Source organism: Aotus nancymaae, unplaced genomic scaffold, assembly GCF_030222135.1.
Source record: "Aotus nancymaae isolate 86718 unplaced genomic scaffold, 86718_ANA_hifiasm-v0.15.2.pri h1tg000011l, whole genome shotgun sequence".
NCBI classification, from domain to species: domain Eukaryota; kingdom Metazoa; phylum Chordata; class Mammalia; order Primates; family Aotidae; genus Aotus; species Aotus nancymaae.
The window spans coordinates 53,798,875-53,826,813 of NW_026988422.1; the positions used below are offsets into that span (position 1 = coordinate 53,798,875).

The window sequence follows — 27,939 nt, forward strand, 5'->3', positions numbered from 1 at the left end:
AGCCGAGGATGGGTCTGGGCTTGTGTGCATTTAAAATATCTATATAAAAACACACCCTGGATATTTATTTCCATAACTGGCCTTCTGGATGTCTGCCCATCTCTCTGATGCAGGTGCCTTGGTCAATGATGGCCAGTACAATTGAGCTGAGGATGGGGGATGGGTGGTCATCCCTACGGCTTTCTCCATGGCAACAAAAGCCTTGTTCTTTCTTAAATTTTCCCTTTGCGAAGAGGAGCAATAAACACACTTGGAGGCCCCAGGAAGCCTAGCCGCACAGTCCATTTTTACCTTGTTTTAAAATTAGCTTTCCCGGTCGCCTTGCTCCATCGCCCCACGTTGTCTGCTTGGAACACAAAGGTGTGGGAGGGTGGAGGGGTGTGCTGCAGGCAGGACCCAGCACTGGGACAAGGTGCTGCATTGGCAATGGTTCTGTTTCTGTTTCTGAAGGTGAGTGTGTCTGCTTTTTAATGTTTGATAGCAAAATCACGTGTCCTGGTATTTTCCTTTTGGCCTCTGCTGCTAAGACACTGAAATTAAACATCCTGCCCAGATATTGTCATTGACTCATTCCAATTTTCTCGAAGTCAACTACAGTCTCTGCTTAGATCTGAGGGTCCTCATTCTGTGTTTATTTGTAAAGTGGCTTCAGAAGTAGATGGGGTATACATCTCATAAACACACACATGCAACACCATGTTTTGAGGAGTAAAGAGTGAAGTTGTGATACTTTATTTTGATAAATTTAAATATCTCTTCCATCTTCCACCTTTGTCTGTGCCCTCTCCTCCCGTTCTGTCTAAATTTTTATTTGCTAGGACTTGCTCTTAAAAGTATAGAAACTGTCGGATTAAGGCCAATGAACTTACTAAGAAAAACTAGAAAAAAAATGCAGCTTGCTAATTCTCAGTACTTGTCACTGCAAAAATACCATGAGGTACTTCATATTCTTTTTGGTGGAAGGGTCATATCTGCTCACTGAATGCCATGAGTCTATAGAGATGCGAACTTTTCTAAACTTTGAGCAGATGCGAGTCAGTGATGCCTTAGGGGAAAAGTTAGAAAACTGCCTCCATGCTATATTGGGACAAGCCATCCTGGATGAAATATCCTCTGTAGAATTTCGATCTTGTTCTTCCCTACGCTGTAGGAACTCAATCTCTGCGTGGGAAGGAAGCGGTCACCACCACTTCAGACCATGGTGAGCCATGCATGGCCATTTTGGGTTACACAGAGAGAAACTATTTAGACAGGCTGGTTGGTTTGTAATTTTCCCTTACACCTCCTCACCCATGACACTTCATCCCAGCAGCACACCCTACTTACAGTGCCAGCTGTAAACATCCCTGTGAGGAGGTGGCCTCGGCCAGCGTCGGGGACGTGGGGTGGACGGTGTTACTTTTGCACTGAAGATGGGATCTCTGAGGCATAGCAGGTTAGGTGTGGCTCACAGGCCACATAGCAGGGCTGTGGAAAGAGGTATGAGGTAGAACCTGAGAGCATCGAGCAGCCTTCCCCTTAACCCAGTCCCTTCCTGGTGCTCTGAGTTCCACTGGGACTTGGGGAGCTAAGTTTGGATCTGGCCCCTGAGTCATGGGGAAGTGCACCTGATTTTGTCTAATTGTAAGATTGTGGGCCGTTAGAGTGAGAAGGGCCTGAGTCATCTAGTATTGCCACTTAATCTTAAATGAGAAACTGGGAGCCCAGACTTGCTAAGGGCTTTGTCCAAGGTCATAGATCCATCAAGAACTATCATGTGCTAAGGCCTCTGTTTGCCGCTGAGGGGTCAAAGGATGAAATACAAGGAATATTTAAGGCAGGAGCTGATCATTGGGCAGTGGTGCACCAAAGGGATCGGGGATGATGGTTGGTCCACCCCAGTGCGGGGAGTATTTTATTACTGACCTTGCTTTGAATTGCTGGCATAATGATTATAAAAAGCAGATAGGCTCTTAGCTGTATGTGCATACATGTTTTTTAGTTTATCTACAGACCTAATACCCCTTTATTGCCTGCCTCTGAGGAAGACTGCTCCATTACCCTGCCCTTGGTCAGCCACTGGAGTCCTGTTGAGGAGACTGGTCATTCATAGGGATTTCTTCATCGGGATAGGGCAGGAAGACCATGTTTACTCCACACTGCTACCTTAGACCAGCTAATAGGAATAGGAACTACCATTTAGCAACTTACTGTGCCACCAGATTTCATGTTTTTCACATGTGATTGCATTTAATCTTCACAACGACCCTATGAGGCGTGTGCAAGAGTTACCTTACTTTTACACGTGGGGAACCTGGAATTTTGAGAACTTTAACTGGCCAAGGTCACAGAGCGAACAAGGGGTAGAGCCTGATTCATTGACCACAAAGCCCATGCTCTTGACTACCTATATTGTCTCTACTCCAACTGTTGATGGCTTCAGAACTTTCTAACTTGCCAGACCCTTGGATAGGAGTGTGCAGGAGGAGGAGTGATAGGTGCTTATATTGCTTTCAGCCTTGCCAAGGAAGCCCAAGTATTCCCTCACCCCCTACCTCTAGTTCCCTCTGACTGCCCTGAGTGCTCTCTGACATGGGAGCAGTCTTCCAGCTGAGCTTTTAGACCATCCTCATTTCTCCATCTGCGGCGGAGCTAGAGACAGCTCTTCCCCTTGTCCAGTGAGTTAACCAGAAGGGGTGCCTCCTCCAGTGGGTTCTCCCAGATCCCTTTGTAGGTTACAATTGAGGGATAATGTTATGTTTTTTGCTTTCTTTTGCTGCGTATTCTGTGGGGGAAAGGGATTTTTAGATTAAAGGCGATGGAGAAACCCATCCCAACAGAAGTGGTGACCTTAATTTGTGCAAATTCTTTTTTTATTCTCCCCATACCCACCCTCTACCTGATACAAACCGGAGTGCAATTTCAGGGGCTGACTTTGTTCTGTTTGCCAGTGACTTTTGCTTTTTCCTTGCCCTGGTAGGGCCTTTCCTTTTCTGGGCCAGTTGTCTGCCTTCTCTTTGGAAAGGAGCCCTGAGCGATGGTTCTGTGGGCTCTCACCCTCTTCAGGGGTTCCCAGAGCCCCTGCATAAGTCTGAGTCACATAGATGTTGAGAAATCTGGACTTGGGAGTTGGCAATGGCCAAGTGGCACTGAGCGGTGTGCGTGATGGAAAGCTGTGGTGGAAGGGCAGAGTCGGCCCAGCAAATGGTGCTTGGAAAAATGACCCTCTGGGGGCCACTTAGCCCCTCCTGTGAAAAAGCGCAAAGTCCACAAGTAAGAAAAATAACCTGTTCACATAGTTGGCTTGAAACCATAGGTGCTAAAACCCCTTGTGGCTAAATAAACAGCAAAGGCCTGCTTGGTGATGTCCCATAAATCACAGACTCCAGCAACCCTTCCCTGGGGCACTGCATCTTGTCCCCGTGCTAGCCCTTCCAAAACAGAAAAGTCAGTTCCTTACAACCCGGTCCTATCTCTCTCTCCTTCACTCCTGCAGTGCCTTCCTCTGCCAAATTCTCAGCCACCCGACACTTCTGGAACGGTCCCGACACCACACTCTCACATGCTTGCACGCTGACCTAGAGAAGCCTGAGGCTGGAGCCATGTGGTTTCTTAACGGCTTTGGAATTTCATGTTATGATTTAGAAAGATTGTTTACAACACACAGTCTGATATTTTGGGTTATCTTTCAACATTTCATTCATTTTTGATAAGAGACTAGGTGGGTGTGAGGTATTTGAAGGGGTTTCAAGGTCACTGTAGGTGACACAATGCTAATTTTTTCTTTCATACACTTGGCCCAGTGGGACAACTCCTTTTGCAATGAAACTTAAGTAAGTGCCTCTCATTTTTCAGTCTGCGTAGCATTTTAATTGATTTTTCCCCTAAGAAAATCTAGTGCTTGATGGTCTGAGGGTTGAGTGTAACATTTCCCAGGATGTGTCAAAGGGATAGATATTCTTTTTTCAGTCTCAGTGGTCTCATCCCCATGGTTTATTCAACAGTGGGCAGCCTCATCTCTGCAGTGACAGACTAGAATTCTGTGGGAGGTATGACATAAAGGGGACTCAAGCAATAGAAGGGTTCTTGGACCAAGTACCCTTTATGGATCTTGTACACCCAAGATTCCATGGCTGTCCTGTGGCCACCAGAGACGGGTGTGGTGAAGGCTCAGGAAGGATGTGCAGAGTCCTAGTTCCCAGGAACTTGCATCCAGTGAAGTCAGGGTACCAAGGACCAGGGGCTCATGAGGGCAGATCCTCCACAGGGCCACACTGTTCCAGGCAGTGCCTCAGGGAAAGCTTCAGGGCTGGAGGATGGCCTTGAATGAGGGTAGGCTAAGATCTCATGGTTCATTCTTTCTGCTTGCTACATCTTATAGAGTTTTTCTGGTCTCTCCAGCACCTGACACGATGCCAGCACCTGGTACATATACAACCAGTAACAGCTTGGGTGGGAACCTGGGTCCACAAGGTCTCAGCCCTTTTTGTGTCCTCTTCGTAGGCTCTAATCTAACTGGCTACTCAGAATCTTGCTTTAGGTCCTCCTCTCTCAGGACAATGTCAGCTCCCTTTTTCTGTAGTGTAAGGAATTCCCCGTCCGGATGATCTGTATAGGAACCTTGCTTACCAACCAAACCTCACTGGGAGAGCCTCTGGTTCTTTCTCTGAGAAGGCTGCATCATTCATGAAGGCATCTTCCCAGTCCACATTTTTATGACTTGTGACTCTTGTTCAGCTCTTCTGTGTATGGTTCTCTGTAAGATTAGTCTATTTTCTTAAACTCATTTTTCAGATGGACTCATTTTTCAGTGCTTCATGTTATGGGTCAACCTGGCTAGGCCATCCTGCCCAGTTGTTGGGTCAAACATTCATCTAGATATTGGTGTGAATGTATTTTTTTGTTAACATTTACAGTCAGTTGACTTCAATTAAAACAGATTGCCCTTCATACTGTGGGTGGGTCCCATTCAATCAGTGGAAGGGCTTATGAGCAAAGACCAAGATTTCCCCAAAAAGAAGGAGTTCTGCCTCTAGACTGTGACATGGAAATCCTGCCTGAGCTTCCAGCCTGCTGACCTCAACTGTTGATTTTGGACTCGAGACTGCCCCATCACTTTTACCTAAATTTCTAGCCTACTGGCCTGCCCAACTTATTTCAGACTTGCCAACCTTTATAATTACATAGCCAATTCCTTAAAATAGCACTCTCTCTATATATGTGTGTGTATGTATCTATAATCTATAGATGTCTAGCATTTGTCCCTGTGCTAGCCCTTCCAAAACAAATAGATATATAGATATACAGATATATATACACCCGTCTCTATCTTCTGTTGGTTCTCTTTCTCTGCAGAACCGTGAGTGACACAGACATCTGTCTACCTACCATCTTCTCTCTCCACCTATCTCCCCCTACACTCCTAGCTTCCTCCATCACCATGAGGTTCCCATGTTCTTTCTCCAAAAAGTTCACAGCATGGCTGGCCCCCCAATAACTGCTGACTGCATGTGCAGAAGGTTCTTGGGTGTTGCATTACCCAGGATCTCAGCTCTTCCGTCTGCTCCTTCCTTCAGCAGTTCCTTCTCTGGAAAACAGTGTCTAGAAAGAAAGGCCAGTGCAAAGAGCTGAAACTCAGATCTTGTAATGTTTATGTTTTTTGGCCATTTTTGCTTTAAACAAAAAAAGAAGAGAAAGGAAAAAGATGATGAAGAAGAGAAGGTTTCAGGGATAAAAGACTAAACTCTGGGCTAAAATCAAGATTGGGGATTAGCTGAGGATTTAGGTTATCCATGCTTTCCTTTGTTCCTAATCACGACGAGTAATTGTGAGGCACAGAGGCCTGGGCTAGTCCTAGCTGACAGAGCTGTGCTCCAGACTTATTCGATCTTGGTGGGATGTGAAGGAACCCGTGCTCTGGGCCTGGAGACAGGGTTCATGTTTGTCTGGTCCAACCTCTTTTTTCCTCTCCTGTCTCCTGCCCTGCCCACTCCTGCTTCACTTCGGTCCTGCTTCACTGTGTGCAATTAGCGGTGGGTTGTGTGCTTTCTGGTGACGAGGGCTGGACGTGGTTTCATTTCTTCCAAAGGATGTTTTCCTATTGTGTTTCTTCTCTTAGAGAGTCAGAGGTTTGTGAGTGAAACTTTAACCACTCGTGTCCAAGTGTGGAATGACCTGACTCACACTTCTTCTCTGCACCATCCGAGAAACAGGATTATAGGGGTAGGCGCATGAGTGTGTATGTGTGATCATGTGTTTCCATCCCCCTGAACAGCCCTGATTATTCCCTCTCCCCTGCTGTTTATGGCTTCCAGGTGTTTACGGATGGTCCTGGTCCACTCTCATAGATACCTGGCCAGACCTTCTAATCTTGTCATCTCTCTTTCAACTTTCCTGAGCAGATTATTTTGGAACAGTGTGTGTTCATTTCTGGGAGCTCCCTCTGTGAACCCATGATCATGAAGAGACCCATGAAATAGACCCCCTGTTTTGCATTCTGAAAAGGGACTTCTTGGTACCTAAGAAAACTGATAAATGTGAATTTTAAGATGCATTTGGGATCCAGTAACTGAGAAGGACAGAGGATGGCAGTGGCCCCATGGGTAGGCTAGCTTTTTGGGTCTGCCACTTCTTAGTTCTATGATCTTGATCTAGTGCCTCTGCCAGTCTGTTTTTGCATCTTCTCTATTCAGTGAGTGTAAGAACACTATTTTAGAGACTCGTTTGAGTTTGAAGTGAGTTAATACAAGCAAACTGCCTAGTACCAAGTCTGGCACATGGTAAATACTCAAATAAACGTTAGCTATTGTTATTCATTTTATAGTTCTGCAATGGTGGATGAGTTACAAATTTGGGTCCTCAGATACGGAATAAACTAATGCCCTGTGGTACTTACTGATTAGCATCTGCATGACCCATGACCTCTAGAGAAGCACTGCAAGAATAATTGATTGATTGATTGATGATTGATTGATTGAAGGGCTTACAGGGGCTACAGAAATACATGTTGGATAAATTGATGAATAGTTGAAGAGGTCTAGATGTTTCAGTTTTCTATTGCTGTGTAATAAACTGCTCCGAAATGTACTGGCTTACCATAAAAATAATTTATTCTTTCTAATGTGTCTGTGGGTTGGCCAAGTCCTTGTTTTACCTGAACTTACTCCTGGACTCATCCAGATGGAGGAGGATCAGCTGGGCTGGAATGTACAAGGTGACCTTCCTCTCATGTCTGCAGTTGGCACTCGCTGTGGCCTGAGCTGCTTCGCTTTCCTCTCTGTGGCCTCTTGTTCTCTAGTAGGCAAGACCAGCTTCCTTGTGATGATCTCAGGGCAGCTTCCACAGAAGTAAAAGCGAGAGCTGCAAGTCCCCTTGAGGCCTCGGCCTGACACACAGCACCAGCGTTGCCTCTAATTGGCCAAACCAAACCAGAGTCCACGTGGAGAGGTCCACACAAAGGCATGAGCACAGGGAGACCCAGCTCAGTGGGGACTGTTTTGTAATGAGATGAACCATACTGAGTAAAAGAAAAATATAGGTTAGAATAAAAATCAGATTCGCTTGTGGCAAGAAGATGATCTTGCCGAGAGGTGAAGCACACAGCCAGTACTGAAATGTCAGCTCTGCCGAGAGGTGAAGCACACAGCCAGTACTGAAATGTCAGCTCTGCCACTTCCTAGTTCTATGATCTCTATCCAATTTCTTGGCCAGTCTGTGTTTCTGCATCCTTTTCTGTTCATTGAGGATAACAACACTGCCCTTAAAGGTTTGTAATGAGTTTGAAGTGAGTTAATACAAATAATGCATCTAATTACCAAGTCTGGCCCATGGTAAATACTCAAATAGATGTTAGCTATTGTTATTCATTTTATAGTTCTGCAATGGTGGGTGAGTTAAATTTGGTTTTAAGTTTTCCTCTTCTGAGGCAAAGAGAGAAAAATACCCAGGTACAAGATTTGTAGCGTGCTTAAGTTGAGAAGACATCATGGGTCAGAAGAAGCTGTGCTGTGTCTAGCACATTTGGTTTTGAATGCAGCAGATTTGGGACAGTCTGCAAAGACACTGACATAGAGGAGCTCACTGTAAAAATAAATATATTTTTCAGCCAGGCGTGGTGGCTCACGCCTGTAATCCCAGCACATTGGGAGGCCGATGCAGGTGGATCACGAGGTCAGGAGTTTGAGACCAGCCTGACCAACATGGAGAAACCCTGTCTCTACTAAAAATACAAAATTAGCTGGATGTGGTGGTGCATGCCTGTAATCCCAGCCACTCAGGCAGGAGAGGTTGAATCTCAGCCGAGGCAGGAGAACCGCTTGAACTTGGGAGGTGGAGGTTGCAGTAAGCGGGATCACACCACTGCATTCCAGCCTTGGCAATAAGAGCGAAACTGTATCTCAAAAAAAAAAAAATTGTATTTTTCTCCCAGAGCAAATGGTTAGAGGCAACACTGTCTAGAGGTTAGCAAGTCAGGCCTGACTGTCAGGATCCCCAGTCCTTCTCTTTCCTGGCTGAATGAACTTGGGAAAATCCATTAATCTCTTCAATGTTCAGCTTCCTTGTCTATAAAACGGGCGTAATAATAGTGCCTACCTCACGTGGGCAAAGGGATTCATCACATAAAGTCTTAGTCTATTGCCTGGCACATATCACTCAATGAATGTTTGTTTTTATTGTTATTAGTTGTACAGATGAGTTTAAGGGAGATTTTCTCTTTGCTGTAAGACAAACTCTCTGTGTACTCTTCACAGAGGGTTAGTGCTATTATGATAAACCACTCCTGTCTCTTTCTTAGAGGCACCTGGACTTACAGATACTGTAATGAAGTAATAAATCAATAATAGAAATAATCCAAATAAGAAAGTAATAATCCTTGCATTCAGGCTTCTTTTTAATTCTTTGCTATTCCCCAAATTTCCAAGTTAGTGAGCTTTATCATTTTTATGATTTATTTTATTTTATTTTACTGAGACATGGTCTTACTGTGTGGCCCAGGCTGGAGTGCAGTGGTGTAATCATGGCTCATTGCAGCCTCGACCTCCTGGACTCAGGTGACCCTCCCACCTCAGCCTCCTGGGTAGCTGGGACTATAGGCATAGAGCACCACATTGGCTATGTTTTGTATTATTATTATTATTATTAATTTATTTTTTGTATAGACAGGGTATTGCTATGTTACCCAGGCTGGTCTCAAACCCCTGAGCTCAAGCAATCTACATGCCTGCCTCAACCTCCCCAAATGCTGGGACTATAGGCATGAGCCACTGAGCCTGGCATTTTAATGATTTTATTCTCCACGGAACTTCATAGATACTGACTATAAACAGCTCCAAACACCCTTCAAGGACTTCCAGAAATCCATTAATAGGGTGCAAACCATGGGTCTGTGCCTCTTCTTAGATGGCTCCTGTCCACATTTCCAAGGGTCTCGGGACCCCCAGTGGTGTGAAGTCAGGTTCATTATTCGCTCTGCCCCTGGGGAAGTTCCCCCCTTCTCTCTTTGCCTCTTGCTTTCAATCTGATTTATGGCTTTAGAAGGTTGGCCTGGAGAGTCTTAATTTAAAGCCTCTGTCAGAGGTTGTTACATGAACGTGGTGCCAGTAAAAAGCTGTTTTCCTTTGGTTTTGCTCCTCTATTGCCTCTTTCATGGCATGAAATACGAGGTAGGAAAATAAGGCTACCAAATTGGGGTTGAGGGAGCTATTGAAAAATTCTTGCATAATCCCCTTGAAGTTGCCATGGTACCTTCCCAGCCAGGAGCTGAAGTCAACGTGCTGGATCTTTAAGCCAGGTTTCCCAAGGCCCCTCTCCCTGCTCAGTTTCTGTCTCTTTCCTCCCTCTAGATGCTGTTCTGGTGGCAGTCACAGTTGGAGGCAGAATCCCAAAGCTGATGTCTGTCAGCTATTTTAAACTTCATTCTTCCTCTAGCCAAGGAGATTCTGTTTAGCTTTGCTATATTTACATTATGAAAACAGTAGTTTTTTTCACTTCCCAAATTCAAAATTATATTTTATATTTTAATAGTGAATATGCTCTACCTACCTGCCTCCTGGCCCTCAGATCTTTTTATGCCCCTAAAGAAATAGTCCTTTAACCCTGCAGTGAGAATCACTGGGCTATTGTTTTTGAGCATTTTCCTAGCAGTGAGATGCAGCATTATTTTCCTATCATCTGACTTCTCTGTAAAACTGCATTGAGCTACTTTATGTCTCTGTGTACTCCTCTGGTTTGTTTAACATACATGCTTTACTTATATGTGTGTCATGAGCAGAGCTGTTATTTCAAGGAACTTGGCTTCTTTAAAGCGAAGTTCATCACTTGGGCTGTTGTTCAGTGCACAGCATGATTCTCCAGGTTGCTGATACCAAGTTCCTGGCTCTTAAGAACGGTATTTTTGTAACATGCTGTAATCATTCAGTGGGATGCCCAAGACTACATTCCTGTCAACTTCTTCAAGAGAAGAGTTGTAGAACAATGGCATGAAAAAAATATAGTAGGTAAATAAACAAGTAAATGAAAAATAAGGTCATAGTACAGGTTTATGATATGATTCTTTTTTTTTATCAAAAAAGTAGATGTATGCACCTGTATTTCCATGTATGTATGTACCTAAAATCTAGGGAAGGTACAATGTTTAACTTTAGTGGGATTATAGGTTTTTCCAAAGTTTCCTTTTTAAAACTTCTTTATAGTAAGAAACCCAACACTACTTATTTTTAATAATTAAAACAAAAAGAAAACCAGAAAAAAAAAAAGAGGGGAAGCCAAGCAGGCTCAGTGGTTGATTGGGAAGAATTTTCAGGTAAGCAGCTGTGCAGGTGTGAGACGCCCTGGAGCTGTCCATGCTGGACACAGGGCACCATGCACTGTCTCAGCCTGGGACTGGCTCGGGGGAAACCAGGTTTGGCTGTTCAGACATGCTCATGTGTTCCTGACGCTGCTGAGTGCAGACACCTTCTGGCTGGACCTGTTTTCTCTCCCATTGAATGGAAGCAGCATTGTGTAATTCACTGAAGTTCACTCGGCCTGCTTTGTCCAGCGCATTGGAGGGTAGGGAGGAGCCAGGGTTGGACCTTGTTTCTGCTCCTCCTGGGTGCCGAGCGTCACTCCACATGAGGCTTGTGGCCACGGCTCCATCCTGCTGTGTCTGGGCTTGGAAAGGTCTACATGCAGAGGCATTCCTGCATCGGTTCCCAGGGCAGCCAGCCTCCTGCACCCTCCTCTCCTGCAGCCAGTAGACAGAGCATCAGCGGGAGCCACTCTGAAAACAGTGAGGCATTCCACCCGCGGGGCAAGCTGCCACTCTGAGAAGGGACATCCCTGGAGTCCCTGGCTGGCTTGTTGCTGCAGTTGAACCTATTTTGTGGGAATGCTAATGAACGCTGGCCCCAGAGATGGCCATGGGGAGGTTCTGAACCTCCAGCTCCGCTCAGCATGGCGCTGACATGGGAGACAGCTCTCCATGGTAATTCATCAACCAGGCAGCTCATCAGTTCCTTGGGTCCAGGCCTGGTCCTTGCTATTTACTTTGGGTGCTGGTCACAGAAGACAGGAATGTTAAGTTATAGGAGTGACAGTCACCACAGGCTGTGTCTTCCTTTGCAGAGAAAGTCCACTCGTGTGACCAGGAGAGGCAGAGTGCCCTGGAAGAGGCTCGGCAGAATCCCCGCGAGGGTATTGTCATCCCTGAGTGTGCCCCTGGGGGACTCTATAAGCCAGTGCAGTGCCACCAGTCCACTGGCTATTGCTGGTGTGTGCTGGTGGACACGGGGCGCCCGCTGCCCGGGACCTCCACACGGTAAGCCCCCTCGGGCTGGGTCCTGGGAAAAACGGACCTGCTGCCTGTTATGCATGCTGGCATCTCCCAGCATTCCTGCCCTGCTTTGGTGGGAGTTGACTGCCTGGGAAAGCAATGATTTCATTCATGAGTAGAAGAGTTTCAGGTAGGAAGACCCTGGGACCTGGATTCTGCTCACAGGCCTGTCTCTTTCTAACTTAAGACCTTGGAACAGTACTTAACCTCTCTGAATGTCAGTCTCCTGATGAGATTATTGCCCTGTCTAAGCCACTAGGTTCCATGGATCAAAAGATACTGTGTGCAGCTCAAGTGTCATTGTTATTATGCTTGAGTGGTTGAAATGACATGCTTGAACATATCTCAGTGGAAACGCTGATTCTAAGATTGCCTTGTAGCTGCCGAACAGCGCAAGGAATATCGTGCTGCCCACCCTTGGTGCTGTAGGCTTGGTGACAACACAGATCGTTCCTGGGCAGTAGTGACTGAAGTAGGCTCAGTTGCCAGCCCCTTCCAACCCCCATATTTCTTTTCCCAGCTACGTGATGCCCAGTTGTGAGAGCGATGCCAGGGCCAAGAGTGCAGAAGCAGATGACCCCTTCAAGGACAGGGAGCTACCAGGTGGGGACACCATGCTGCCCCTGCTGGCACCTTCACCTCCTTCTCATCACGTACCCTCTCATCAAGAAGCTCTCTCTTCTTTGTTTCCCCGTGTGTAAGACGGAGCCAGGAGCCATGGGATGTGCATCCTGGTCTGGGATTTATTCCTAGTTAGCTCTGTGCTCTTGTGGATGTTGCTTCTCTTCCTTGTGCCTCTTTGCTTTATGATGTAGTCATTACATTATAATGACATTACATTATAAGGTAATGACAGAGACAGGTTAAAATTTTGTCTCTGCAATTCTGCAGTGCGTTGTCCTTCTGAGGTCCATGGGGACAATGTTTTGGGCACCGTGAGTTATTTTTTCCAGGGCTGTGAGGATAAGATAGCTTACAGGGAAGGTTGTCCTGAGCGATGTGGACAGTGTCTGTTGCCTGCTCTGAAGAGGCAGATGACCCCTGGTGACACAGGACCACCAAGAGTGTGACACAAGACATATAGGCAGGGCCCTGGGACCTCCAAATGGCTGCTGTGTGGGTTTCTCCTTATTTATAGTGATTTCTGCCTGCAAGTTACAGTAAGATTACTAAATATTGGTGGTTTGGAATCCTGTTATCTTTACATAGCACAAAGTCAGATCAGCACTTGTGGGAAATGGGCCACCTTCCCTTGACCTATCAGGACTCCAAGTGAGAACTGAAAGCAGAGAGTTCTAAAAGTCAGGGAGTTTCCACGTGAGGTTTGTAGAAATCACCCCATCACAAGAATGGAGTCATGGTGGCCAGGGTACCCCTTTTAGCCATCCCCTCAACAAATGTGAATTTGAGATGCTACTATGTGCCAGGCACTGGGTATAATCTTGTGGTCAAAGTTGACATGAGACTTACAGAGTAGAGACAGATTGGAGACAAATAAATGAATACGGGCATTTATAAACAGTCATGGTGGATACTTTGAAGGGAAAGTAGAATGTGCTGTGAGAATGGCAGGGAGAACCTGCTTCAGATTCCACAGAAGCATGTGTTGAACCTGAGACCTGGAGGATTTGGAGAGAGAAGAGAATGAGCTAGTTGCTGTGGAGAGGAGCATTGGGAGTAGCGTAGAGGGCCCATTTGGTGCTGGTGATCGTGACTTTGTAGGACAACCATCTGTCCAATTGTCCGGTGGTGTTTTCCCCAGCTACTTGGTATAGACATGGAAAAGGCTATCTATGAGAAGGTTCATCTGTGTTTTACTGTGTTTTGCTGGAATAGTGCAAAGAGGAAAAGAGGAGCAAAGGACTTGGGGGTATTTACAAGAGCGATGCTGTAGTTATAATCTAAGATGGATGAGGAGGGAGCTGAAAACAGGAGGAGGCTCTTGGATGGATCCGGTGGCAGGTATACTTAAGTCAACTTTGACCACGGGGCTTCTCTCCCTCCCTTGTGCTCCCGCAGCTCCTGGTTCCCACCCCTAGCATAGTATTTTTTCTCATTTTAGGATGACTGCTTGGCTATTAGCTTGAGTTCTCCTGCAGATATGAACTTCACCAGGATAAGGACCTTCTGTATTGTTCACTGCTGTATCCCTAGCGTTTAACTTAGTGCCTGAGTTGATGTCTAACAAAAATGTGTGGAATGGAAGTAAACTGAAAGCATTATTTGGTCTGAGGGTAAAGGAACTATGGAAGTTTATGAGACTCATCTGACCTGTAAACAAATCCCTAAAGTGGATTTGGCTAGATGAGAAGGGCTTTGAGAAGTTTAGGTAAGGATGGTAGTTGAGAAAGCTGTTGACTTGTTTATTACCTGGCATCTGCCTTCAAATCTCATTTTATCTTTTAGGCTGTCCAGAAGGGAAGAAAATGGAGTTTATCACCAGCCTCCTGGATGCTCTCACCACTGACATGGTTCAGGCCATTAACTCAGCAGCGCCTACTGGAGGTGGGAGGTGAGGATATAGCAGGACTCAGGCTCAAAAGGGAATGTGAAGGCCCTTGACTTTTCAGACGCTGAGGGCAGGGTTTGGGGAGGGCAAGGGCTGGAAATTGATCTTTTTCCTGAAACCACGTACCCATAGCTTTGGCCCGCCTTCTGCTGAAAATCTTCCTGCTCCTCTACCTTCCCTATTCTTTGGGAGCTGCTTGCCCTTCGCTTTGAGTTACCTGATTTATAGGAAAGTCCAGGGCTGTCTGGGACTTCCAGCTGTTTAATCTCAGAAGGTGATGGGTTGGAGTGAGAGTTCTGAATGGCCGGAAGGATGATGGGCATATCACGGGGACAAGGAGGGCAGAGAGGAAGCACAAAGCACTTTGTGATTTTCTTCTCTCCTGAGAAGGCAGGAACCAAATGCCTTTTTGACCTCCTGAGAATTCAAGGAGCTCTTGGCAATGGAATTGGACACTCACATAGCCAAATCCAGCTTAGGTCAGGAATTGAGGTGGCAGCTGAGGCAGTCCTGACATGAGGCTGAAAGGCATATGCTCCCCAGTAACCAGCATCGCTGGCACTCATGAGTTTGGGCCCATTAGGCCAGTTGGTTGGAGATGCATGTGTGCATTCATCCACCACTTACCACCTTCTGAACATGGAAGACACAGCAAACACTGAGCTAAGGACGAGGTATCTGGGGATATGAGGCATGACCCACCTTCAAAGGATGCAGCCTAGTGGGGATACTAGACCATAGATAGATATTTACAGACTCTGTGGTGAGTGCTAGGACAGAAGTGGAAGAACAGAGAATGGTTGTCTAACTGAGTCTGGAAGAATCAGAGAAGACTTCCTGGAGGAGGTGATAGCTGAACTGAGTTTTGAAGGATAGGTAGGACTTAGCCGGTCAAAGAAAAGAGAAAGCCATTCCAGGGAGAAGAAAAGAATATTGTAGCTCCAAGAACGTGCATGTCTGTGGTTCAGTTAGGTTGGGCTGTGGTGGACAGGCGACGGAGGAGGAGGCGGAGGAGGTGAGAGTGGTGATCGGGAGGTGGGAGAGGTGGGTGGGACTCAGATCCCCAAAGGCCTTTGAGACGTGCTGAGTAAGACTCCTGCTTATGAAGCCAGAGGGGGAGGCACAGCAAGGGCTGGTGGAGACAAGCAGGGGAGTGTCTCGGCTCCTTACAGCAGCAGGGGAGGTGGCGTAGGCTTGGCAGGGATGAGCAGCTTGACTTTAAACTTCCACGGCTCACTGAGGAGAGGGAGCTAGTCCCCCCGCATCTGCCCAGAGGCAGAGTTGTTACCAAGAAGGCAAGGAATGCCACCAGGAGAACAAGCCTAGGCCCATGGAAGGCCACGAGCATGGCTCCCTCAGTGGCGATTCGTAGGACCATGTGGTATGTATTTAGGGTAGGAGTTTAGGGCTCCAAGCAGAGCTGTCGACAGTCCTGCATCCTGAGGCAGGCGAGGCAGCCATTCTGAAAACCCAATTTTATATCAAATCAAAGTGAGTGCACACAATAGCCAAGAGGTGGAAACAACCTCAGTGCCCATCGGTGGATGAATAAAGAACATGTGGTATGTGTCTACGGTGGAGTAATATTCAGTCTTAAAAGAGAGAAATCCTGTTGTATTGAGGACAAACACAGATGCTGCGTGATTCCACGTACATGAGGTATCTGAAGCCGTCAGACGTAGAAGCAGAGAGTAGAGTGCCAGTTGCCAGGGATTTTGGGGAGTTACTACCCAATGGGTGTTAAGTTTCAGTGAAGCAAGATAAAGAAGTCCCAGGGATGCTACACAACTGTCCTTGAGTTCATAGCACAGTGCTCTACACTCAGACGTTTGTTAACAGGCTCAATCTCCTGTTTGGTGTTTTTTACCAAAACATATTTTTTTTTAAGAAAAAGCAGAAAAAAGAAAAGAAGTGAGTGCCGTGGTTGCCCGTCTTGGAAACTGCTTGTTGGGTACTTGCCTGAGCCCCGCCACGGTCCCGTGAGCTCTGAGGCTGGTTTCTGGCTGGGGTTCTGTTTCTGCCGCCCATGTGGGTAAGGGCCAGGCCTCCTCCAGGAGGAGCACAGCACTAAGTCTGAGAAAGATGAAGACGGGGTCCAACAGGCTCACAGATGGGAGCTACTCCAGGCAGCCTGTGGCACTCAGCCACTCAGGCTCCGAGACAGAGAGGCTGGCATCCGGATCTCCAAGAAGAGGGGCGAGGGTGAATTTTGAAAAGGCATGTTCAGTATTGTTGGCCTTTATGTTATTTGTGTTTAGAATATGAAAAAATACCTGTTGTTGGCCAGGTGTGGTGGCTCATGCCTGTAATCCCACTTTGGGAGGCCAAGACGGGTGGGTCATGAGGTCAGGAGATGGAGACCATCCTGGCTAACACGGTGAAACCCCATTAGCCTGGACGACAGAGCGAGACTTCGTCTCCAAAAAAAAAAAAAAAAAAACCTGTTGTTTCATGCAAAAACAGGCATGAGAGATTTATGTTTTATGTTTATATTTATGTTTAGAAGAGAGGGAAAAAGAAAAAAGGAGGGTCATGGGCTTAAACACTTCTGGTCTGGGGACTTCCTACTTACATCTCCCTGCAGGCTGCTGGCACTGCCCCCAGCTTGGGGGTCCCACCTGCAGTTCTGCCTGAGTCCTAAGGAGGCAGGACTTCAAACTCCCCCTTGGTTGCTTTCTCAAGAGCACTGAGTGGTCTCCACTGCAGGTGGGGGATGCAGATGGGCCCTGCTGCCAGAGGAAGTCAGGAATTGTGTCTTATCCTCAAATGGCAGGCAGAAGGGATTTTTACAGGCAAGGAAAGCTATGAAATTTATAATTTTTTTAATACCAGTGTGTCCTTAGGGAAGAGGCTCTTTTTTCTCTTCTATTGGAAGAGGTTTCTCAAAAAAAATAATTGTTCCAAAACATGTTTTTCATTTTAAGCTCATATTAGCTTGACCATGCTTGGTTTCGATGGGAATGAAAGATTTGAACTGCCTTTGGTAGTTACGTTACCTAAAGGCTGGACTTTAATCAAAAGACAAATAAGATGCTCCAAGAAATCGTTTAGAAACCAAGGAAGTGGGTAGGGAAAGGGAGAAGAAAGAGAGAAACTGCTAGCCAGGAAGGTAGCCTCCAGGGTTACCAGTGTAGTAACAGGGTTTAAGGCCGTCCCAGATCTTCCCACTGTATTCAGCGAAAGCCCTAACTCTGACCCGGGCTGGCCCTTCAGGACAATCTTGCCAGCCCCGCCTCTCCCCACATATTCCTCTCCTTCCCACCGTTATGTTCCAGGCACTGGTTCTCCTCAGTTCTGGTTCCTCAAACAAGTCAAGCTTTTGCCTGTTCCAGGACCTCTATGTCAGTTGCTCCTAGAATTCAGTTCCCCATCTTCCCATGACTGGGCCCTGCTTATCTATTTCAATGTCACCTTCTCAAGGACCACTCAATCTACAGGAGCTGCCTGCTCACCCTGTACCTCAGCACCCCTTTTTAACACTCAGCCTGGTGTATATCAGGGCCTGATATTTTGCTGGCTTGTTGATATATTATCTGTCTCCCCAAACCCAATAAGAATTTAAGTTCTATGAGAGAAGAAACATTTTCTGTCTTCTTCTCTGCTGTATTCCCAGAGCTTAGACTAGTGGCTAGCACTGCTAGGTGCCCAATAAAATATGTTAAATGAATAAACAGCCAGAGGGACGGGGGATAGAGGCATGGATCCCTGTCTTGATAAGACCCCTTTCTGGCACACATCAGAGGGTCTTTCGACCATCTCAAGACCAAGTGTAAGACTGGAGCCAGCTGTCAAGTTTACTGAGATGCTATTTTGTAACCAGGGCCCTTGGGCACCCTGGCTGGGCCCCAGGGACTTGGGGTGCTGTGCAGACAGACCCTGGCCAGTCATCCCTCTTGTCTGATGGAAGAGCAGAGGTATGGAGCAGCTGGAGGTCAGGTAGCTTGTCTGGAACAGGACTGACAGAGACAATTAGGAAGCGCAGGCTTCCTGTGTTTTCGCCTTGGTTGTGGAGTTCAGGCAGAGTTGGGGCTGCAGGCATGAGGTTAACGAAGCCACATCTGATCCTCTCAGAGTCTAGCAGTTAAAGCTGGACGACAGCTGAGGCCAGGGAAGCAGTCCCACTTGGGGACAGTGGGAAAAGGGGATGGAAGATGTTTGGATGGTGCAGAAAAAAAGGTGTCTTCCTCCCAATCTACTTCCTGTTGGCCATGGAGATGTTGGCTTTGCATCAACTCTCACCTTTCAACCCGCCCCTGGTAGGAGCTTCCTGCTAGGTTCTGGGGCATCTGAAGAAAAGGGCATAGTTTCTGGCCTGGAGAGGAGATCTAGAACAACCATATGACAGCAGTGCAAAGTTGGTGGGATAATAGAGGCTGAGAAAGTGTTGTGGGGACCCTGGGGAAGCCAGGGAAGGCTTTTCATGGGAGCAACAGTGGAGCCCCATCTTCACTTACAAATGGGAAAATGCCTGACCTAGATGGACCAGGGGTAAGGGCCTTCCAGCAGCGGGGACCATGTGGGTAGTGAGGTGTGAACAGGGTAGGGCATGAAGAAGGAATTGTAGGAAGTAGTATGGTTTATGTCTGGAAGTCAGGATGGAGACCGGTAGGAGGTGAGGCTGCAGAGCTGGACAGAGCCCAGATGGTGCCAGGTCCTGGGAATCAAGCTGCAGAGCAGAAGGGAGCTACAAGGTTAGATGGGCATTTTTGCAGAGTCATCCTGATGGCACTATGGAAGCAGGACTGGAGAGGAGCAAAACAGGCAGGAAGATTATAGCAAGTGCCAGCGTGAAGGGTGATGAGGACATGGAATGTGGGAAAGGGATGATTTACTGAAGCTTTTGTAAAGAAATCGATAAAAATTTCAAGACTTGCTAGATGCAGGGAGTGGAAGAGTGGGAGGCATCTACTCCCTTTTCTGGCTGGATTTAGTAGCAAAAAGCAGTGCTACAAAGATCTAAAAATAGGCAGAGTAGAATGGGGTGTCTGTGGAAACTCTATGGCAGGTGCATGGGAGGGGGTGCCTTGCAAATATCACTGGGTGATAGCCCCTCTCGGTGAATGTTTTCTGGGTGAGTTATCCCTTTGGCTCCTCTGGCCAGAGCTCCAGGAGGCAATGCTCCCCCTTAGATCAGCCTTCCTGTAGCACCCATAGCATGTATCAGTCCCAAAGTTAGATTTCTGAGATCTCAGCTGCAGAGTCTTCTAGAGCAGGGACACCCTCTCCTGGCTCCACTCTGACCTAGGGAAAGTCAACTTTGAGGGGAGGTGGGAAGGGCTGTGTGAGCCTCTTGGCCCCTGCACGTGGTCGCCCAAGGGGAGACTGTAATGTGGCTTCCTCCTTCCTGCCCAGTGTGGTTGCTCGTTGATGGCTTTGCAAGGAAGAGGCTGGAATGTGGCTGACTTGGCATTTCCCTGCCGCACCCGCACAGCTGGCGGGGCCTGGACCCAACTCCAGACGGGGCTCAGTTGGTCTGCTTGGCTTGGCTAGTGCCTCCAGGCCGTCCCGCCTTACCTTCTCTAAAACTGCTTAGGACAGCAGAACTGGGCCTGAGATCTTGGCCAAAGCAGGTTTCCTTGTGGTAAATGGAGCTGGCTCTCCAGCTGTGCGTTGCAGCCAAGGCCTGGCGGGGCTGAGGCTGCAGAAGCAAAACTGAAAGTGCTGCGGGAGAAGGGTGGCCTGCGCCCCCTCTGAAACTGGGAGAAGGCTTTGTGGGGCTGGCTTGGGGAGGGACTTGGCTCTAGTGGGTTTCCTCATCCCTGGGGGCAGAAGTCAACAGGACAGCCACAAAAACAGCCCAGAGGTAGTGCAGACACCGGCGTTGTCTGGCTCATATTGTCTGAACCATAGTCTTCTAAAATCTGGAATTTGGTGTCATTTGGGTGTGTCTTTCCCTACCACATTCAAGGAAACTTGGATATTCTACCTACCCAGTGGACCCTTTTAGTAGAAGTAGAACGTTACCCACGGAGAAGTCTGCAGTGTAGACAAGTGAGTGCTGTTACACTGATCCCAAGGAGCCCTCGCTCCCTGTAACTTAGGTCCCCAGCCTTTGCCTGATGAGCAGCATTGAATTCAGCGGCCCTGACCTCCAGTGGAATATATGTGTGCTCGGTCGAGACAAGTTGGGAGCCTGAGGCCGGTGTAAGCCTGGAGCTGGGAGGAGAAGGGTCAGGTTGCAAGACTTAGGCTATGACTTTGCTGTTAGGGTGTCAATGGGTGATTGAGGGGGGTCTAACTGTGATGGAAAGTCTTTAGCAAAGACTGCTTGAGAGACTCCTGAAGCTCTGGGGGAGGCCTCCCTGCTCCATGCCTACCCAGCACTCCTCCAGGAAAAATCTCAGATTCTGTTCCATTAACAGAGGCCTCTTGGGTCTTCTTTTGCACACACTTACTGCTATGCCAGGACTCCCGCTGGATCCCAGTCTTAGCCAAGAGCTTGGATAAAGCATGGTGGGTACCTGCTCTCATGTCCTCTGTGATTTAAGGCTGTGGCCAGGCCAGAAACTTGATTTACACAGTTTTTAAATCCATTGCCTTCAATAGTTTTGTTGGAAATAGGGAAACCACCCCAGAACCCCTCCCAGCTGCTCTCGTTTGTCTCCCTCCGTCTTCTCCTAGAAGCATCGTGCTTAAATCCTCTCCCTGGGCCATGGCTAGAGCCTCCCTTCCTCCAGATCAGGAGTTTTGTTTCTGTCTTTTTTTTAAACCTGAGTCCAGGGACTTTGAATGGGCTTTAGGGAGTCCATTACTCTCCTAAAATCTGCAGACTTCTCTGTGTACGTGCATTTCTCTAGAGAGAGCCTATATCTTTGTGTAGGTTCTCAGAGGGTCCACAATCCTTCATGGGCTCAAAGCTGAGAAGTTCTGCTATTAATGTACTTGGAGTTTGGCCTTGCCAAAGTGTTGGATTCCAAAGATGACCCTAGGGCTATCCAGCTTACAGGCAGAGGTCAGGCTCTCTTACTTGGGGGTTTTGGGGTTGTTTTGGCAGCCAAAGGAGTTCAGAAGCAGAGAGTATCATGCTAGCTGAGAAGGAGGGAGGAAGGCAGGAGGACCCTCAGGCCCCACAAGGCAGGCTGTGGGTTGTGGCAGTGTTAGAGGGAGCCCAGAGGCACTGCTTGGAGAGGCTCAAAGTATCTCTCCCGAGGTAGTGAGCACTGCATGTCTTAGCCCAGTGGCCCACGTGGGAGCCGGGCAGGGTTGTGGGCAGCAATCAGAAGTCATGGTTTCCTTGCACTGGGAGGTCCTGATGGGAGTGAAGAGAGTCGAAATGTTGTTTTTCTGGTAAGGAGATGGCAGGAAGGGAAAGTCAGAAGAGAGACTGGGAAAGGGGCAGGAGCCAGATGATGGTCACTCTCAGGCACGGAAGGAAACTCTTGGAGGTTGTAAAGTCAGGAAGAAGAACCGCTTCTTGCTGCAAAATAGCCCAAAGGAGGGTGGCGGAGCTCTCTCAATGGAGTTGCTGAAAGTTGGACAGACGGAAACCCCAGAAACACGTGTTGGAGGGACACGCCTCCCCTGGCAAGGCCTCTGGGTGGGATGACCTCATCCCTTCCCGTCTCAGCGACTGAGGCTTTATTATTCCAGCCTCTAGGTAGACATTACGCTATACTGAGCCTAAAGGTTAAAGGAAGAGCTGCCTTTGCCTTGAAACTGTCATGGCTCCCTGGTGGGCCGTGGGGGGTGGGTGCTGAGCAGGAAGGTCCCTGAGTGCCTCCCCCATTGCCTGAGAGAACCGAGTTCCTTCCGTGGGGGCCTTCTGTCTCTCCCTCACAGCCTGTGTCCTCCCTGCTGTTTAGGGAAAGGCAGGGACAGATGGGTCACTCCCCTACCTGCACCAAGAGCATCACAACAGAAATTTCTGCCTGTGCAGCTGGTATATACCACAGGGGCCATCTAAGAGTGAATATTGCGGGTAAAATAGGGGAAGATGGAAAACACCAGAACACTGCGTATGCTGGCAGTGACAAAATCTGAGTTCTGCAGTGAGTAACTTCATGCCTGTTTCAAAGACCTCCTGAGCCTGGTTTCCATGACAGACTAGAGGCAGCTGGCAGCTCTCCACGGCTCCTCACACCTTCCACCAGGTACTTTCTGAGTTAAACCTGTTAGGATGAGGTCTCCCTGGCAGATCCACTAATTGCATCCTCCTGGAATCAGTCCAGGATGCCTGGAGTACCTGCCCAAGACTGAAATTCACCTAATTAGGAATAGGCATCTAACAGGGATGGATGACTGGCTTTCTTTTCCCCCATAATGTAACTTCTTTTTACCTGAACTTGGAGGTTACTTGCAGGGATGGGTGGAAGAGGGGGGAGTTTGCTGACTTTTTCATAGGGGAAGGGTCAGACATGATCTTCTTTCTGGAAACCTCGCAAACCCCAGAGAAGAGAGGGTGGCATGACAAGTGCTTTGAGTAGTTTTCCCACCAGGAGCAGCTTCAGAATGTGCAGACAGGCCTTGAACCCTGGTCTAGGATCCCTGTGGAAGAGTGAGCCCTCTGCCCTGCTTCTGACCTCTGGTATCACGCACTCTGTCCCAGTGTTCTGGACACTGAGGGTGTGAATGTGGGACTTCCCCCAGGGGAAGTGCACAAGGGCCTCTATCACATTCACTCAATGCCAAGCCCTGGGAACAGGAGCGTGGGGTTCGTGGGGTTCCATTCTCCTGGTAGTGATCCAGTCTGTCCCTCTATAATAAACCCACTATTGGCTTAAAAAGTTGTAAATCATAGTTATCACCCTGACTCCTTTTTGGGAGAAAATAGGACACAGCTAAGTACATAACATGGATGGGTAGGCCATTGCATACATGGAGACGTCGATCTTGTAACTTGATGGGGGGCTGTGGCAGACATGGTTGTGACCGCCTCTGGACTCCAGGAAATGTTCTTGGTGACTCTAGTCCAGTGTTTCTGAGCAGAATCACTTGGTGGTGTTGGTGAATAGGTGGTTTCCTGGGACCACCCCAGACCTCCTGACTAAAACCTCGGGCTGGAGAGACTCATCCCAGTCGGTCCAGGCTTTTCCAGTTTCAGAGCTTCTGTTTGTGTCTGTCTCAGTTGCTCTCTTCTCTCAATTCCTGCTGCACTGGGTGTCCAGCAGTGATGGACCATGGGAACCCCACACTCCACATTCAGTTGTCGTGACTGTTCTCACCTTTGTGGCTCTGTCTTATAGAGACAGTGAGCCGCTTCGGCCAGGGGTGCACCCTCCAGGGCCCGGACTGGCACTGCATGTGCGGTGGATGCTCAGAGCACCTTCCCCAGAGTCACGTCCATCCCAGGGCACATGCTTACCTTTGATGAGCTGCTTGTGTGCAGTGAGTGCTAGGCCAGGGGAAGGACCATTTGGATTCCAGCTCTGGTTTATTCAGTGAATTAGATCAAGTCAGTTTCTCTTGAGCATCCGTCATGTACAAAAACACTTCCGGCTCTGGTAGAGGGTGAGGCATGTTCATGTAATAAGGATCCACCTGGGGAGCCACGAGAAACGAATTGTCCATTCTTGGAATTTGAGTCAGAGATGGCTTGATGCTGCCACAGGCTGAGCCACTCCGGGTGACTTTGGCTGGGAGGAGCCGTTTCTACCTGACCTTCTGTGAAGCAGTCACGGCAGGGCTGACGGTTCCTGCAAGATCCTGAGTGGTGTTCTCTGGGGTGGGGGTGTTTGTCAATGGCCCAGGTTCTCAGAGCCGGACCCCAGCCACACCCTGGAAGAGCGAGTGGTGCATTGGTATTTCGGCCAGCTGGACAGCAATAGCAGCAATGACATTAACAAGCGGGAGATGAAGCCCTTCAAGCGCTATGTGAAGAAGAAAGCCAAGCCCAAGAAATGTGCCCGGCGTTTCACCGACTACTGTGACCTGAACAAGGACAAGGTCATCTCACTGCCCGAGCTGAAGGGCTGCCTGGGCGTTAGCAAAGAAGGTGAGTCCTCTCCCTGTGCTCCTGGCCTTTCAACACTTGCCCCCACCCAGGCACGGGACCGAGGGCTCTCTGATACATGAGATCCCAGCTACTCATCTATTCAACAGTTATTTGCTGGGAGTGTGCTATGCTTCATGCGAGATGTTTGAGACAGTGGAGGAATTGACTGATAAGGTCCCTATCCTTGCACAGGAGACAGAGCTTAACTAAGCACTCACATACACCGTGGTAAGTGCTGTGAGAGTGTGCTAGGGTGGGCCAGGCTACAGTTACAAGTAGACCCGTACATCATGGCTCAACACAGTGGAAAATTTTTGTCTAGTGCGTGTAATAGTTCAGCATGGTCACATGTTATAGGGTGCATGTGTGTGTGTGTGTGTGTGTGTGTGTGTGTGTGTGTGTGTGTAGGGGAAGGAGTAGGGCAGGGATTGCTCTCTGTAGTCACTCTGGGATCCAGGCTGAGAGTGATTCTGCTGTCTTCATCATGTGGCTTCCAAGGTTACTCTGGGGGTCATCTCCAGCCTCAGTCAACCAGATGGAGTAGATATGAAGCAGTGCATGTGAGGGAGTTTTATGGGCCAGTCCTGGAAATGAGCCTCATTCCTACTGGTATTTCACTGGAAATGACTCTCATTCTTGCTGGTATTTCACTGGAAATGACCCTCATTCCTGCTGGTGTTTCACTGGAAATGACACTCATTCCTGCTGGTATTTCACTGGAAATGACAGTCATTCCACTGGTATTTCACTGGCCAGAACTCAGTCACTAGGAAGGCTGGGTTATATGGGCCAGCCCTGAAAACGATACACATTCCTGCTCATAATTCACTGGCCAGAATTCAGTCACTAGGAAAGGGAATCCAGGAAGAGGGCAGCATGAATTCTGGCAAACAGCTAATCATCTCTGTCACAGTGGAGCAAGTGCAGACATTGTAGCAACATATATAGGGACACCCAAGACACTAAGGAGCAGACAGCCTTGGAAACCTTTGTGAAGGAAGTGATGCCTAAACCAGGGCTCAGCAAACAAAGGCCTGAATGCTCCATCCAGTCTGCAGGCTGCTTTTGTACAGCCCGTGAACTAAGAATGTTTTTTGCATTTGTAAAGATCTGTAAGATTTTTACAAAAGAAGAATATATAACAGGGACTGTACATGGCTCACAAAGCCTAAAATATTTACTATCTAGTCTCTCGCAGATAAATTTGCCAACCTATGGTCTAACCCAATACTGGAAACATGAGTAGGAGGTGGCCAAGCAGACGGGTCAGGAGACTGAGTGTTCTAAGCTGAGGCAAACGAGGAGTGAAGCTCTGGAGGCGAGGAAATAGTTTTCAATGAGCTAAAAGATGTGTGTGTGACTGAAATGAATATTTTAACAGCGATAGGAAGAGCCGGGGTGGTGACAAGAGGCAAGGTGAAGTTGGAGAGTTTTAAATTCAGGTGAAATAATTTAGACCTTATGAGGGTAGTGGAAAGCTGCTGAAGGGGTTCAATCAGAGAATTGATAGTATCAGTTTTTCTTTAAAAAGTATTCTGGCTGCAGGGCGGGACATGGATTGGAAATGAGCAAGGCAGGGTCACCCAATAGGAGGCATGGCACAGTCCAGGCTAGAGTGAAGGGGGGCCAGGTTATGAAAACACAGCAGCGTGAGGGGGATGGAGAGAAATGGGTGATTGGAGATCAAGTTGGGTATGGGGCAAAGGTGATTTTGTGCTGCTGGAGGCAGGGCTGCTCACTGAGATGTGCAACGTGGAAGGAAGAGCAGGTTAGGTGTAGAGGGTTGGGGGAGACCCTAGTATGCTTTGGACATGTTGAGTTGGATGCACGTGAAGGATGAGTGGCTCTGTAATGCAGGTGAAGGGTCTGAAGATGCAGATTTGGGTGATGCTGACTTATTTGAAATGAAAGCTTTGGAAAAGGTAAGATTACCCAGGGAGAGAGTTTAGCAGAAGAAGACAAAAAGGCATTTTCCTTCTTCCTCAGTTGTCAGCGTAAACCCAAAGAGTAGCATGGGAAATGGATGGGTTCCCATAGGAACCTGGGCTGGGGACCCGTGCCCTTCATGGCTGTTTGTGGCCTTGGTTTTGAGGCTTACTGGTGTGTGACTTCATCACTCCGGGCATGCCTGTCTGGTGAGGATGCTTCTCTGTTCCCATGGTACTCTGAGTCTCCAGGACTCAGTAACGTCATGGTTCAAACCCTGCCTCTGCCCGGCCTTGCTCTTTCACCACATGCGGCTTGAGTGTCCCTTATCCGAAATGCTTGGGACCAGAAGTGTTTGGAACTTTTCCAGATTTTGTAATATTTACATTACACATACTGGTTGAGCATCCCAAATCCACAAAATCTGAAATCCGATATGCTCCAGTGAGCATGTCTTTTGAGCATCATGTCAGCACTTAAAAGGTTTTGGATTTTGGAGCATTTTGGATTTCAGTTCAGTACAAATGACTGACCCATTCTGCATTTCAGTTTCTTCATCTGTCTAATGGGAATAATGCTAGAGTCTATCTCATAGGACTGTTGTGCTGATTAAATGGGACAGTGAGTGAAAGCATTTCCCATAGTGCCTGAGACATTGAAATAACTCAGTTTAATATTAGTATTCTTCTTAAGATGATTGCCTCTCTCAGTAGCACTTGTCACGCTGTATTGCACTTTACTCTTCCAATTACCTCTCTCTCTGTTTCTAACCTCTAGCACAGAACATGGCACCTGGTAGTTCATTAAGTCCTTGTGAAATGAATGAATAAGTGAAGGAATGAATGGATGAGGGGGTTGCCCCTTCCGGTGACATTATGCTCTGACACACTTGGAATTTGTGGTCTTTTGCAGAGCACAGCAGATGGCCAGTATCAGGAAGAGACTATCCAGGGTTCATGTAGACCCCAGGCATACCAGGGGCACTCCTGGGCTGAGCGACGATGCTCTGTGCTGACCCTGCTTTCTGCCCCCTTCCCATGCTGCTTGTCCTGGTCTGCACAGCACGTAGAAGTCAAACAATGGCTGAGTGTGGTGACCTCAAGTCCACCTAGCTCAGGGAGCCCTCCTAGCCTTCCTCTGAAGCCTTTTCAGGTGCCAGGTGTCTGTCAGTCTCAGCTGACACATAGGACCTGACAGAAGCATCCAGAGAAAACTGTGAACTGGAATGTAGCATTTAGAGATCACTGGTCATCTGAATGTTCCTTCTCAACCCAGGCTCAGCTGGGAACAAGTGTTAGTTTCAATTATCCTCAAAGCTTTGCCTACAGAGGCCCCTAGGGTGCTTTGGAATGCAACTGTCATTCTTCTTGGCCCAATACACCCTCTTGAAGTCCCCACCTCAAAGGTAGGACTATAAAGACCAGAGAGCTTTGGAATCAATGTCGACCCCTAAACACATTGCCTGGTTGAAAGTCTACCCAGAAAGCCCGTGTCTGTGACATGTCTCTGCACGTATGTGCACGTGTCTGTTTGTGCATGTCTCTGGGTAGGTCTGAGTGTCCATGTCTGTGTTTGTTTGTACATGGGCTACACGTGTGTCTTTAAGTATGACTGTGTGTGCATGTCTATACGTATGTACTCATGCATTGTGCGTATGTCTGTGTATGTGCATGTGTCTGCGTATGTGCGTGATGGAGTGAGGGAGAGTAGAACACTGAGATAAGAGGAAGAGAATGTATAGGATCAATCAGTGGGGTGGGGCGAAGTGGAGGCTGAGTAGAC

The 27,939-nt window shown here is 47.8% G+C and overlaps 1 protein-coding gene across 4 annotated transcripts in view; it reads left to right on the forward strand.

The window, feature by feature from the left end:
• Positions 1 to 27,939, forward strand: part of SMOC1 (SPARC related modular calcium binding 1) — a 149,289-nt gene that overhangs the window by 116,011 nt on the left and 5,339 nt on the right. For all 4 annotated transcript variants that reach the window (XM_021675051.2, XM_064374986.1, XM_021675049.2 and 1 more), the window contains exons 8-11: positions 11,584 to 11,776; positions 12,312 to 12,394; positions 14,198 to 14,303; positions 23,987 to 24,231. In XM_021675051.2, the coding sequence (XP_021530726.2) occupies positions 11,584 to 11,776; positions 12,312 to 12,394; positions 14,198 to 14,303; positions 23,987 to 24,231 (627 nt within the window). The remainder of the gene's footprint in view (positions 1 to 11,583; positions 11,777 to 12,311; positions 12,395 to 14,197; positions 14,304 to 23,986; positions 24,232 to 27,939) is intronic.